The sequence below is a fragment of the Paramisgurnus dabryanus genome, chromosome 6 (genome assembly GCF_030506205.2).
Source record: "Paramisgurnus dabryanus chromosome 6, PD_genome_1.1, whole genome shotgun sequence".
NCBI lineage: Eukaryota > Metazoa > Chordata > Actinopteri > Cypriniformes > Cobitidae > Paramisgurnus > Paramisgurnus dabryanus.
In genome coordinates this window covers 6,068,717-6,084,747 of record NC_133342.1, presented here as the reverse complement: position 1 = coordinate 6,084,747, position 16,031 = coordinate 6,068,717, and the positions used below count along the sequence as shown (strand labels likewise).

Here is a 16,031-nt window from a genome sequence, read left to right as displayed (position 1 = left end):
ACTGTTGCTGCAACCTGAGCAGCCTCCTAGCTGCTACAAGCACACTCTGAAAGTGGCGGTGGAGGGTAGGAAACACAGCCCCGCGCCTCCCCCTGCCTGCAGAAGAGTGTCTGATACCAGGCACTGTTGCGCTTTTCAACCACATGGGGGAGCTGTAAGTCATTTTTACATGGAAACTACATAGTGTTGCTTTAATTTGATTCTTAACATTTAGCAGATTCTAAAAAGTGCCGTAAACCTATAACCGTAACTGTATAGACGGGGCTTAAATCATGCAGTCTTACCCATGCATTACATGGATGTCGCTGTAATGTTTCTACATTAGCCCTAAACGGAGCTTGTTTCGTCTCCGATGACAATTGAGGACGTTTTGAAATTGAGGGGTGAGTTGTTGGCTGCAATTCGCAATCTAACCACTAGATGTTGCTAAAATTTACACACACCACCTTTAAAAGACACAAAAGCCAACATTTGACCAGAGTAAAATGACCAATAATCTTTTTTTTCTGACAGTCAGTCAGTACATGTATATACACAATATGATTATAAGTTTTCAGCACTTTTTAGAATCCGTGAAATGTTAAGAATTTAATTAAGAGTATTTAAAAAAAAAAAATGTATTACCGCCCTGAAAGAGTAATTTCACAAAGCAGATTTTTACATACAGTCCACATCACAGAATAGTAATTAAATTAATGAAATAACCCAGTTCAAAGGTTTACATACATGCAACTGTGTGATCTTACCTAAAATCCTCGACAACTATTTGAAAGATTTGTAATAGTTGTTAAAGGGATAGTTCACCCAAAAATGAAAATTCTGTCATCATTTACTGACTGCCATGTTGTTACAAACCTATATACATTTCTTTGATCTGATAAACACAAAGGAAAGAAATGTTTGTAACCAAACCGTTCGTGGAACCCATTGACTTCCACAGTAGGAAAAAATAAAACTATGGAAGTGAATGGACCATGAACCGTTTGTTTACAAACATTTCTCAAAATATCTTCCTTTGTATTCATCAGATCAAAGAAATGTATAACAACATGACAGTCAGTAAATGATGACATAGTTTTCATTTTTGGGTGAACTATCCCTTTAAGGAATATCTTGAGTCATCAAACTATCCACTTCCTCAAGATCTTGCACATCTTCTCCATATTTGAGCCCTGCTCAACAGTGACCGTATGATGTTGAGATTCATCTTTTCACACTGAGGACAACTAAAAGACTCATAGTACAAAGTAGTCAACACAATACATTAAAGGGCACCTATTATGCTAATTTTTACAAGATGTAATATATGTCTCAGGTGAGCCGAGAATGTGTCTGTGAAGTTTCAGCTCAAAATACCCCACAGATAATTTATTATAGCATGTCCAAAATGCCCCTATTTGGGTGGGAGCAAAAATTCTCTGTTTTCATGTCTGTACCTTTAAATGCAAATGAGCTACAGCTCCTCACTCCCTTATCAACAGACAGTGAGCGCATTCGGTGAAAATAGATGTGATATCAAGACAGTCTGAGAGTATCTCATTATTGAGATATGGTGGACATCGTACCACTTTCTGATGGAAGGAACTCCTGGTAATGCAGGACTGTCGGTTAGTGGCTGTGGGCGGGGCTTTATCAGTGTGATGTCATGTTGATAAATAATCAAAACAACATGTATAATGAGACTGCTTTGGTTTAATGGTAATGATGCAAAGTCGGCAACACCAAAGCTCCAAAAATATCAAAAATATTTATTAATAAAAAACAGTGCTAGGCATCAGGTAACGTTTCGAGCACGCAGGCTCTTCATCAGACTTCATCAGTCTGATGAAGAGCCTGCGTGCTCGAAACGTTACCTGATGCCTAGCACTGTTTTTTATTAATAAATATTTTTGATATTTTTGGAGCTTTGGTGTTGCCGACTTTGCATCATTACTACTACGCTTTTTTTTGTCGAGCACCCTATTTAAATTGATGTGCGTGCCTTAGCCTGCTTTTTGCTTTGGTTTAATGGCAATTGTTTTGTGTGTTTTTGTTTTGTGTTCACACACTGCCAACACATATTTATGTCCAAACATTGCATAAAAGGTATCCTTTAAAGGGATAGTTCACCCAAAAAAGGAAATTTCTGTCATCATTTTTCATTCTCATGTTGTTCTAAACCTGAATTAATTTATTTTTTTCTGATGAACACAAAACAAGATATTTTGAGAAATTATGGTAAACCCACAGCAGATAGGGACCATTGACTTCCATAGTAGGATTAAAAAAAAGATGGAATTTAATGGTTACCGTTGACTGTGTGCTTACCATCATTTATCACAATACTTCCATAATATGTTTTTCCTACTATGGAAGTAAATAGTCATTATCTGTTGTGTGTTTACCATCATTTCTCACAATCTCTTCTTTTGTGTTCATCAGAAAAAAGAAATTCATACAGACTTAGAACAACATGAGGATGAGTAAATGATGAAAGAATTTTTATTTTTGGGTGAACTGTCACTTTAAGAATCAGGTTTGTTTTAAGAATCAAAAATTTGTTCTACTGACGTCATTAAAGCAGGAAGTAGAGGGCTGTATTCCAAACCGGCCGTTAGCTATACAAAGCTATACTATCAGTTGTGTATAAAGACCTTACATAATAAACTGTATTGTTTTTATTACCTTTGAAATGAGATGTTTTCCTCTCCATACATCACAGGTCCCCTTATGCCGAGTTTAGACTGCACGATTTTAAAAGTAGTCTGGTCACAGATCTTATCACACTGCGTGATCACACGACGTGAATTTTGCATTGGGTATTTGTCGGCGATTTCTCAAAACCTGTTGGCGAGTCAAAATCGAGGCTGAAATCATGCAGTCTGAACTAGGCTTTACATGGAAGTTGTCTTCATGTTTCTACAGTAGCCCTAAATGAACAAAGAGCTCGTTTCGTCCCTAAGTTGACTTAGACAACAACATGTTTGACCTGTGGTGGCTACCATGGGCCCTATTTTAAAGATCTAAGCGCATTGTAGTGCACGGCTCACATTCTAGACGGGCTTGTCCAAATCCACTTTTGCTAATTTAACGACAGGAAAAATTGTTTGGGCGCCAAGCGAGATAAAGAATTTACAAACGTGTCGAGAGTCGATTCCGAAACATTTCAGCACTCGGACAGCGCCGTGAGGGTTTTGAAGAGCATAAAGGTTTTCATCTCACGATATCCACAGGTACAAAGTCATATAGGGTAGCATTTAAAAAAACATTTAAAAATAGATGCAATATTTGTATTTGTTTTAAGCAAAACATGCTATTACTTACCAGGCTACATGTGAAGCTGCTCTTTACGCCTTCTAATGTCTCATAATCGGTCCTCATTTATGTCCAAGAGACTCAATAATAATTGTTTACATTTGAATCCTTTAATTTTTAAACATTTAAAAACATTTGTGTGGTGCTGTGCATCCATGTGATAAGCAAACGCACATTGTCGTCCCATTTGTAGGTGCATATTGTGCTCATTAAATAACAAAAAACAATATTGCCGCATTGACCTTAGACTTTACCCCAGGTTTTTGTTGGTCAATGGTGTAGTCTATTTTGGTTGCCTCAAAATAGCAACGCGCCAATAATGTGCCTGCACACACCTCGTTTTCAGACCAGAACCCAATGGGTGCAAAATTGGGCGCAAATGCATTTGCTATTTAAACAACATGGCACTAAACATGAAAATGAAAATTGCGCCGGGTTGCGAAATTAGCAAAAGACACTTGTGTTGCGCATTGCGCTGCATTATGCTGCATTGCGCTGGGGGTATGATAGGGCCCAATATACGTTTTGAGGAGTGAGCTGTTGTCGCTAGATGTTGCATGCATCATCCCTGAAATGGATGTAAGCGGGTCTTGTGCTATTGAGAGGAATTGTCCCCTTTTTCATTGACCTTGTGAGCTTGTGACCTACTTATAAAAAATAGCATCTTAATAGTGTGTATGCGTTTGTGTATATGAGTGTCTGTGTAAAAGAATGAAGAATAATGTTTGTAAAGGTTGCAACTATGTCATATTTGCCATACGCGTGTCAAATGTGATGACTGCCAAAAATCGGACAATGCTTTATGTGGCTTGATGTATGTTGGCGTTATGGCTGTGTAGTGGCTGTAGTTGCTGTGTCTCAGATGAATTGTCTGTTAACTTGTAGCATATAAAGATTTATAGCTCAGCTGCAGCAGTAAAGCTCATGATTTACAGATATGTTTCAGAAATAGATGTTTAAAGAAAAGCATTGTTTGGGAGATGTTTGCAGTGAGAGATCATCTCAGCCCGAGGCTCTCGGCAGAACACAGATCATCCCATCAATGCTTTCTTCTGCCTTCCTTTAAAAAGCTTCAGGGGTAAAACAGAGGACACAGGCTTTACTATAATGAGAGACTGAGAATCTAATAGGACCTAAACATTAAAGGGATAGTTCACCCCAAAATGAAAATTATGTCATCATTTACTCACTCTTATGTTGTTACAAACCTGTATAAATGTCTTTGTTTTAATGAACACAAATGAAAATTTTTTTTGAGCAATGTTTGAAATCAAACCGATCATGTTAATGGGGCTCATGATCAGTTTGGTTTTAAACATTTTAAACATAGTCATCAGAACAAATACATTTATCAGTGGTGACCGGTGACTTCTCTTCCGAGGGGCGCAAATTCAAAAGATGTGTTTGTTGCGTCATGTGCATAATGCATTATTTCAAAATACATGCCTGCTGCACACGTGTCGAAAGGGTTCATGATAAAGAGACGCTCACGTTCGCAAAATACTCGCAAGACACTAACTTAACACTAAACTCTATTACACATGAGATTAATTGAGTATCTGGCTTAACCCTAACCTGCAGCAGATATGTTTTTTGATATGACACGTGATGCACATAAGTTTACATGACGCACCGAACACATATTTTGAAATGACGAGCCACACACAAGACGGGCTAAATACATGTTGGGACCACTGATCTATATAAATGACTGGATTGCGCATAGAACGCTTAATGTAACTGCGTGAGGTGAAGCCAGTGCAGAGTTCGAGCGGCCATCTTGGTATACCCAACCGGCAGAGGGCGTCATTGACTTCCATTCAAAATCATGATCAAAATGTTCCCCCTTTACATTGTATTAGTTACACAATGTTATTTTTTCGGATATGTGTACGTAGATTATTTGTTAATTCTGGTGTTATTTGCAATGTTTATGTTTTAATCGGGCAGGATAATGGATTTATAAAAAACCGTTAGGGTGAGTGTGTCTGCCGCATTTGTTAATGACACGGGTATAAATAAAGTTTTTTTGACATTCAGCTACACGGTGACGGTCAGCGTTATTTCTCTAAATAAGTTTAGGTAACTTGAAAGTTTAGATAACATAATTACAAAACTAGCAAATTATTACATGCACATACGGTGCAAAGCATGATTATTTATTTAGATTTCAGAATGAGCACGTTTATTGTCATTAATACTAAATATGCTGCGGTCTGTCTGCTGATCTGATACTGTAATAAAGATGAATATATAATAACTGATTAAAACGCAAAATGTACAACTTTCAGTAAATAACTATTTACATGCTTAGGACATTTGTGTTGTAATAATAGGTATAGTTGTATAGGGTAACTTCACATATAAAAATGAAGACGAGAAAGTGATGTTTTATCATTAAAATCTGATAACGTCCATTGATTTAACAGAACGTTTGGGTATACCAACATGGCGGCGCGGTAGCTTCACAAGTGTGACGTCATGCGCAATCCAGTCATTTATATAGATCAGTGGTTGGGACGCGCTTCGCTTAGTGTGCCCTCGAAAACGAAGTCACTGGCCACCACTGAAATTTATACAGGTTTGTAACAACATAAAAGTGAGTAAATGGTGACAATTTTCATTTTGGGGTGACCTGTCCCTTTAAGAAGTTAAACGGATGCATTTGTGATTGTGTGCTTATTTAGACTTTCTTCTTATGACAACTGTAATGTTTTTGTGTGCATTTGTGTTTCTTCTTTCCTTTCTTGAGTCATTGTAAACCTTTAAGGCCAGTTACCCCATAGTTAAAGGCATGAAAATGATAAAACCAAACATTTACAAGATGATTTAAAGAGAGGGAAATTTAAAACATAAATGTGAGATATAAATGCAGTAGTATAAATGTTGTTACCCGATTACACCTCTAGATGGCATTGCTGCGTTTATATAACAAAAACTCTATAGGCAGAGGTGTAAAGTATTTGTACTTTACCAGAGTGTTTTTCTTTCGCTGACCTTTACAGTATTATTTGCTTAATACTGTATTTTTCACTCTTCACTACATTTCAAAAAGTTTTCTTAAGTTTTTTTTTTTTACCTTTAATACTTTAGCTTTAGTACTTTATGTTAGTATAGACTTAGAAGCTGGTATGTCATTTAAAAGAAAAGAAAAGAGTATGTTATGTGATATTGATATTATATGTGAAATGTAGTAAATGAAAAGTATGATATTATGCTGTAAATATATATTGAAGTAAAAGGAAACTTGAGTACTTTACACCTCTTTCTATGGGTCAGTTTTTCAGACAGGGTTTAATCCAGAAATAGTATATTAGGACACTTAAGTAGTTTTTACAAACATACATTACAGAAAACACCACAGGTGTGCATCTTGAGACAATGGCACTAATATATGTTTAGATATGTCAGGGCAAGATGTTTTTAAATGAAGGCAGCTCAAACATTTGGATAAGCCCTGTCCGTGAAACTGCCCGTGTATAAATGCATAGAGATTTATAGATCACTATACTCTTTAAAAGCTTAGGGTCACTTGACTGAAATGTTACTTGTGATATTAGAAATCTTTTAATCTGAGGAATACGATTAAATGTTTTTAAAAAACTTAGACAAAACATCATTGTGCCATCAGTATCTTTTTTACAGAAATTTAAATGATTTGAGCTATGAAATGGATGACTTAATGAGGATGAAAAATACACAAGAATCCAAAGTAGATGGAAACTCTATTGCTTTTAAACAGTTTGAAGATCATCACAAAGTGACACCTCTGCTTAAAATGACCCCTCTCTGCAAAAGGGAAATGACACTGAAAATGCTGAAATATAAGCATTGATTTATTCCTTTAGTCACCACAAAAAATTCCCAATGTTAATACATATGTCGTTCCATAGAGTTTACTATAGTATTAAATGTATCACAGTAAATCACAATAAAGGATGGCCTTTTGTGAGTTTGCTTTAAAACTCTTTTACTGGTTTGTAATCCATTTCTGATGATAATTCTGTCATCATTTTCTCACTCTCATGTTGTTACAAACCTGTATAAATTTATTTGTTCTGATGAACATGAAGGAAGATATTTTAGGGAATGTTAACCAAACCAATCATGAGCCCCATTCACTTCCATAGTAGAAAAATAATACTATGGACGTGAACGGGGCTCATGAACGTTTTGGTTACAAACATTCCTCAAAATATCTTCGTGTTCATCAAAACAGACATTTATACGGGCTTGTAAGCACATGAGAGTAAATGATGACAGAATTTTCATTTTTGGGTGCCCTTTAACCAGTGAATGAACAGCACTGACACGTGCACCTGCACCGGAAATGCGAAGATAGTCGAGGCGCGGGAGCTGTCCGCGTGCAGTGGTTCTGAAATAACACGATACTTTCACAAAATGAAATCATCACAATATGTCATTTAATACCAACAAATACCGTGACATCCAGTAATTTTATCGTAATATGAAGTAATATATGAACGTTTTTGGAACATAATCTTTCTATTCATGCCACAGGAACTAAGAAATAACAATAGGCTACAATTACATACATGTATCATGTATCAGGTATGTTTGTGTAATTTAAAGTCATGTAGCCTATGTGAAAAGTTTGGTTTGCAAAGAGCCTATTTCTATGTATCTGGTATTTATTAAAAAGGCTATATTTAGCTATTTTTTGCGTAATGTATTGTTCTCTGCTTTCCAAATGTTCCTTCCAAAAATAAAATAGCACCGCAAACACGCACATTTTTATCGTACGGCCAATTCTCCTCAAATAAATAAGCACGATGAAGCAATTAACAATGCGCGATGTTTTAAAATGAATCATCAATAATATTCTGAATCAGAATTTATGATGGGAGAGAGAGAGAGAGAGAGAGAGAAAGAAAGAAAGCTGCATTACGCGGACAATCTAAATGTTTTTTTTTTTGTAAGTAGATTTGGACAAAAGTGTTTGGTAAACCAATAAATGTAAGCAAATCAAAAAATAAAATAGCAAAAATATAATTTTTATAAGACTCTATAAAGTCTTAAAATTGTATAGGTATAGTTATGGGCCTTATGAAATGTTTTGGTTGTCCGATCTATAGGTAAAAGCCACATGATGTTTCCAATATGACAAAACATTGTGGCTGAAATAATTTTTTTCATGTTTAAGGCGCCCTCTCGTGGACAGATGTAGCTGGCATTTTGATGACAGATACAAGAACTTCATCATCCAGATCGTAGTCGGTGTTTTAAACCAGTAGCCAGTAGAGATATCCTCATATCTCCGAGACTTACCACCTGTTGAGAGATGCGCTACTGGTTGCCATGATCACCTGAGAGCGATAATGCCGAAGCACTGGCCTCGGGGCCAAGGTTCACCACGGGGGCAATAAACTCCCTGTCCCCCTGCCATCATGTAGAGACATTACCGTGCCCCGAGGGCCCCAGAACAAACGCTTCATTTCCAAAGGCTTTTCCCCTCTTACCGGGTCACTTTATTTACCCAGTGTCATGCAAAAGTCTTAATTTCCTTTGAATTTCAGCGCTACTGTATTGCCTTGAGTTACTTACATTCATTAACACCATTTAATTAGTACCATCAAACACTTCACGGTTTACAGTGCTCGAGCCTGTTAAACACATTAGCAAAGACTGATAAGGGTAAAGGTGATGTGTTGGCAGTTTCATTAGTGAGAAATTGATAGGTTTGTGATCAATAGGCATTATTTTATGTGCAATAATGCAATAATCACTTTGGAGCAAATGCAATCTATACGAAATTGATATACGCGATCAATCAATAAAGTTATATGCAGTCATATAAAAGTAACTTCTGAGCAGATGCAAACCTGTCTATATGTAAGAAATTGATTAGGCCTATAATGTCATTTACAATAGACAAACTTTCGCAAAATCATCTTTAAGAAATTGATCAAATCAATAATTATTATATGCAATAATATATTTCAAGCAAACTTTTTTTTTTTTAAATAAATGCTTATTTTAATATGTCGGCTACATTATAATAAATGCACTTTTCCCCCTCAAAGTTTGGTGACAAACTACAACGTGTAAAATAAATAAACGCAAACATCTTTTCATAATTGTTGCCAGTTCCAGCTACCGATCTGTGTCAGAGCAAACGCATTTAGCATGAGAAGGAAACTGCAAACAAGCATCACTTCATAGTTATTCTAATGACCCCGGGTAGTAAATAAAGCCATCAGAACAGCGAGCCTCTTTTGTTATGAGACGCATTATTGAGTGGTTTGTCACTTTACTGTAAGAGAGATGTGTTTCCCACAGCAGTCTCGAGTGGTAAATATTTACTTTAGCAGTCCACAGTGGGATGGGATGTTCACCATAGTTACTTTGTCAACATAGTTCATTATATTTCCATTAGCAGAGATATAATTAGTGTACTTGCAGTCGTGTTGTGTTGCTGCAGATTAAATGAGTAAATGTGCGTCGTAGGTAAATTTGATGCTTATTGAACTGGAGTTGACATATTTTTGTCTCCAATGTGAAATTTGTTATGGACTCCAGGGTGTTGGACAAACAAGATGCATTGCCACTTAAATTGTTATTTTAGTGCCATAAACAGAACTAGAAAACTACAAAACCATCATTGCATAATAACAATAAAACAATGCATACAACATAACATTACAAATTTCTAATAAAAATGTGAAAAATAAATATTTAAATAAAGTGTTTATATAGATTTGAAATGATATTTCGAATGAACATTTTGAATGGCAATGGCGCAACGCTTTTACGCACTATTTTCCAGAGTTCAAAATTGGAGTTTAAAGGTTATTAATTACGAGCAGAAATGAAATGACATCCTGCTGAGAATAAAGATCAAGCCTTATCCGCAGTCACATCGCTTCTGCGTTTCAGTCTATCAATGCGTTTGGCGACACTCCTCAGAGCTGCAACATTGTTCTTGAGTTTAATCATAATGGCATTTTTCCAGACTTCTATGAAACACATCCCGGGGTTATTTGGTTTAAGAGTCTAAACTAAACCAGGGGCGCTTACATTTCTCCAGTGTGGCGTTTGCCTCTTTATTTATGATGTCTTTTCTTCCACCGATGTAGAAAATTTCTGACTTAGATTTTTCACCCCAAAATTGATTTGACACGGATATCCAATGTCCCTTTAAAGATAATCAAACTGAGTCTCTCCTCATTCCGCATATATCCCCGCGCACTTTATGACCATATCCAGTTACCACGAGCCTGTTGTGTGCAATTGACATTCTTCAATTTGAAAACATTATAACAGCATTTAATATACTGAACGAGGGAGAAGGACCCGTGTTCAAACATTTGTTCACAGCAGGCCTTTATGAGATTGGCAATGCAAAAAAATAGAAATAAAGACTGATGTGCGAAAGCTATATGAGATATATATATATATTCTCTCTCTCTCTCTCTCTCTCTCTCTCTCTCTCTCTCTCTCTCTCTCTCTCTCTCTCTCTCTCTCTCTCTCTCTCTCTCTCTCTCTCTATCTCTCTCTCTCTCCCCAGAATACAAAAAAGCAATTAGTAAGCAGCCAGTTGTGCCAAAAGTGACCTATACGCAAACACAGACGCATGGTGGAAAACTATCTTGATAATCACAATGACTAAATAGTAATTAAAAATCAGCTATACAAACACACTATTACTTGCACTGGATTTTAACTCCGTGAGAACATTGAGTCAATGCCAACCATATGCAAAAATTAGGGTATAGGCATATTTTTATTTAAACATTATAAAAGCATTTTTATGCAAAGAGTCACATACAAATATGCAAGTAACTTTCTAGTTTCACTGTAAGTATATATTATTAAACATTATACCTGCAACAACATCAAGCTGAACACAAATCAACACATATTTTATGTTACTGTAACTTTAATGTTACAATTTCAACTTGATTTTATAAGTTATGTCAACTTTTTAAGCCAAAACTTAAAATAGTTCGTGCTGCATTTTTTTCTACGATGACTGTATCTTGAAACATACAAGATATAACAGACTATAAAAAAGATAAGAATCGGTTTTTAAAGTAACTATAATTGAAATTATTTTGAAACTAAAATTATAACTAAAATTATTGCAAATTTATTTTTGAAAGTGCAAGTAAATCTTCCACTGACAGAACACCAGTAAAGTTTAGAGGTCAGGAATGTCCTAAACGAGTTCACCATTTGTTAAAAAAATATATTTTATTGTTTTGTGTTCTTTCGATTTTTGCTCGAGGTTGTTTTTTAATTTAATTTACAAACGCACGGTAATTTGAGTAGAAATATAATATAAAAATATTAAACAACAGTTAACACAATACTACTAATAATAATTAATATTTTTGTCTGTCATATAATTTTATAATAATTGCTATGCGTTTTTTTAGTTGGTCAGTTTTTTAAATCTCATGTGGGAAATTGAATTAATGGCAATAGCATCACTTTTGATGTTTCGTCCCTCCGGCCAATCCGGCAGAAACCCTCAGATGTCAATTAAAGTCAGGTTGCACGGCTGTGGTGTTTCTCTTGTTCAGACTTCAGCCTGGCCTGTGGCGCGCGCGGCTCCTCGCACCACGACGCTTTGCTAATCCGTTTATGTCGCACCTGGGACCGTGGATCGCAATAACACGCGCTTATCCGCGAGCCGCGAAACATGCTCATCTGAGCAAAACACTGCGATAATGCCCATATCCCAGAGGAGCAGTGGGCAACTTTATTTCTGAATTGAACTGTTGACGTCTCTTAAAGAGGAGCTGATAATTTTGAGTTGACAGCTAGCGTATTTCTCACATCAGTCTTACGGAAATCAGACAGATGCAATGATGCAGAACATGAAAATACTTGATATGCATACAATTAATATCATGATTACAGGCCTGTTTCTCTATTTGTGTTTTTTAAATTTAGCAGACGCTTTATCCACAGTTCATTTCGAGGTCCATTGTATCGTGTTTCCTGGGATCGAACCTATGACCTTTTGTGCACTTTTTAACGCAATGTGAGCTACAGGTATCTTTATATTTGAGTTATTTAGGGTGAACTGATTTAAAATTACTTTCAATCTATGTTGTTTTTAATCTATGATTGTGTCAAAAATGGATAAACCGACTGTTTAAAATGTCAGAAAATGTTAATATTTGACCCAACCATAAGTTGAAACAACCCAGCGCAGGTTAATTTATAACCCAGTGGTTGGGTTTGTCTCTTTTTACCCAGTCGTGGGTTAAAAATAACCTAGCATGTTTTAGAGTATATGGACAAAACCAACCATCACATTACAAATAAAGGTGCTTAAAGGGATAGTTCACCCAAAAAATGAAAATTCTGTCATCATTTTCTCATCCTCATGTTCGCATCCTAAATCTGTATACATTTCTTTTTTTTTGGATGAACACAAAAAAAGATATTTTAATAAATGATGGCAGGCACACAGCTGATGTAACCATTTACTTGTAGGAAAAAAATACTATGGAATTCATTAGGTATGGTCAACTGTGTGCATCATCATTTATCAAAATATCTTCTTCTTCATTTATCACAATATTTCCATAATATTTGTTACAGCAGCTGTAATAATATAATGGTCTTACCATCATTTATCAAAATATCTTATTTTGTGGTTCTCAAAATAAATAAAAAACTCATACAGGTTTAAAACAATATGACAAATGATGACAGAATTTAAATTTTTGGGTAAACTATCACTTTAAAGGGTTCCTCGGCGATGCCATTGAAGAACTATTCAGTCAGGTTCTAAGAAAAACTATGTCTTTCTTACCTTTTATATACATTTTTTTTCACTTTTAAAACAGAAAGCTTTATGGAACCATTTAGCCAAAAATAGTTATTCTACACTCGAAATAAGGTACAAAACTGTACATTTTCTGTCACTGGGGCTGTACCCTTTCAAAAAGTACAGCTTTGCACCTAAGGATTTCATTTTAGTACCTCAGAAGTACATTCTGGGAACAAATAGTATCTCAAAGGTACATATTGGTACTAAATGTTTATATATATATATGTACCTAATGGTCCATACAATTACCTTTTTAAAGGGTGCTGCCCTACTGACAGCTAGAGTACATATTTGGACTTTTTTCTAACAATGTAGGTCCTTAAGGTACGGTAATCTACCAAAATTGTATTCTGTTTTGTAAAGGTACCAAAAGGAAACTTAGGGTACAGCCCCAGTGACAAAAAAGGTACAGTTTTGTACCTTTTTCTGACAGTGTATGGCATTATGACGCACCTTTAATAATAAGAGTGTAGGTTAAGATCAACACTGAAATTTCTAAATTAATTTTACCCAACAGGTGGGTTTGTGTTTTTATCCAACCATGGGTTGAACAGCCCGGCATAAAGGTGTGTGCCACCAGATACACTCTAAAAATGCTGGGTTATTTTTATGTGTATATTTTATCTTAAGGTCCCATGGACTCGTCAAGTAAAACATATTCTTTAAATCATTAAAAGTTTCTTTTCAATTAATTTTATTTTTGCGGAGTAGGGTTGCAGAGGGGCGGAAAGTTTCCGGTAAAATTTCCGCAGACTTTCCATGGGAACTTAATCTGGGGAATTTTTTGGAAATTCATATAAACTGTATATAAAACTTTTTATATTTACCCAAGTTTTATCTTAAAAACTTACTTGACTCGACGTATTCCTTACTCAAATGCAACAAGTGTGGCTTCTGGTAGTCGAGGCCTAGAAAACGGAGGGGACACAGCACAAGAAAGTTTTAAACAAATGTATGTAATTTACGTGAATACATGAAAAGATGGACATTTTGACATTATTTTTTGTGCAGGATTCAAGAAATTATCTGTGCATGTTATGGAAGAATGCAAGTACATGCAGGGGGTGTGGTCTTCAGTAAGCAATGTGCTGTGTGCATGAGGAATTTATGGAAATTCTTTGGAAATTTAGGGAAATTCATATAAACTATATAAAACTTTTAATGTTTATCCAAGTTTTATCTTAAAAACTTACTTGACTTGCTCAAATGCAACAAGTGTGGCTTCTGTGGTAGTCGAGGCCTAAAATGGAGGGGACACAGCACAAGAAAGTTTTAAACAAATTTAATTTACGTGAATACATGAAAAGATGGACATTTTGACATTGTTTTGTTCAGGATTCAAAACAATTATCTGTGCATGTTATGGAAGAATACAAGTACATGCAGGGGGTGTGGCCTTCAGTGTGCATGTGTAGGGTAGAAATTCAACTAATTGCATTCAGTCTATCTTGTTGTGTTAAACAAAATTATGCTTCAATCATTTTTTTAACTACATTAAAGGCAACTCTGTAATTTTTTCAAGTTTCCATTTAATTCCCATTAATTCCCGTTAGTTCCCATATATTCCCATTAGTTCCCATGGAAAGTTTCCAGCCTTGAAAATTCCCGGAATTCGGCAACAGTAATGCAAAGTGGATTGAAGGACAAAAATAGGAAAGGAGAATCAGTCTTCTGCTTGAACAGTTAAAAGTGTGATGGTTTATCAGTCTGATTGATCAGTGCGCACTGAATGAACGGGCCGTTTGACTGACGTGCGGTTTTCAATGAGCTTCTGTAAAGAAAGGGGGCTTCAGTAACTACAGGGAACAGAGGAGGAGCATGTGAAATAGAGAGAGAGAAGAGAGCAAGAGAGGGATGCGAAGTAATGCACGAGAATGAGTGGGATGACTACATTGAATGTCCCTGCGTTATAAATAACGCTTCTTCGCAATTGTATTCCTCTCTACAGACAGCTTTTACTGCAGTCCCGGCGTCATACCCTGCTGAGACCCCCGCAAGCTGCTGCTTTCATTCTGTAGTGACTCTACTGTCCACATGCATACAATAAATACCTATGTGTCGGGCAGTTTTGGGGCTTTGCTAAATGTAGGGTTCAAATAGGCTTCATGTTCTTTACACTGTGCAATAGAAAAAGAGGCTTAAACATAATGCAAAAAACGCATCTCTATGCCCCAGGACTAAACATCTGCATTGAGTCCAACTCTGAATAATCTGAAATATCCTGAAGTCAAATATTTGAATAAAACACGAAAGCGTTTTCGGATCTGTTGCTTCATGCATCCAGTTTATTTTTGAGGGTGTTATCTATGAGACGTCGCCTTGAACTCTTGAGGTCATGACAGAAGAAAGTTTCAGAATCTGGACCAATCAGAAAGCGGTCCTAGGTTCTAGAGCCCTCCCTCGCGGACCAATCACAATCCTCGATGGGCAGAAGGAACCAGCAACTCCACAACTGATAAAATGTTTCGGCACTGTTCGCCGTTTCAAACAACAAGTGTGTCAACAACAGAGGTGCGCAGCTCAGAGTTTCATTTCCAAAAGTGCTTTGAGATCTTCAGACCCGGATATCAGTGTTAAACTTCAGTGGATTGAAGGCAGAATTTCAACTTTTGAAGTTGACTTTTTTACCGCGCGGTTTCGCATCATCTTTGCTAGTGTTGATCCGTCACCAATTCACCGACACTTGACCACTAGTGCCTCACCTTTGGATATTTTCATCTTTCTATCAAGTGCTTCTTGTACCCGTTCCCCTCAAGCGAATATTTTGGAGATATGACCGCATTTGCGGGGGGCATTTCCAGGATGATGCGCCCCACACCACCCCAGAACTACCCGAGAGGAGGCTATTCCTTAGAGGGTAAGACCTTAGCATCTCTGTTTACTGAAACAGAAACAAGTTTAACTTGTTTTTCATTTATTTGACAGATTT

The 16,031-nt window shown here is 36.3% G+C and overlaps 1 protein-coding gene across 2 annotated transcripts in view; it reads left to right on the top strand.

Annotated features, from left to right (window-relative positions):
* The first annotated feature begins 15,376 nt into the window (after positions 1 to 15,376).
* Positions 15,377 to 16,031, top strand: part of pax3a (paired box 3a) — a 78,820-nt gene continuing 78,165 nt past the window's right edge. Inside the window, exon 1 of one of the 2 annotated variants that reach the window (XM_065262254.2) lies at positions 15,377 to 15,959. In XM_065262254.2, the coding sequence (XP_065118326.1) occupies positions 15,875 to 15,959 (85 nt within the window). In that variant the 5' untranslated portion in view covers positions 15,377 to 15,874. The remainder of the gene's footprint in view (positions 15,960 to 16,031) is intronic. The other variant, XM_065262253.2, reaches the window with a different exon arrangement.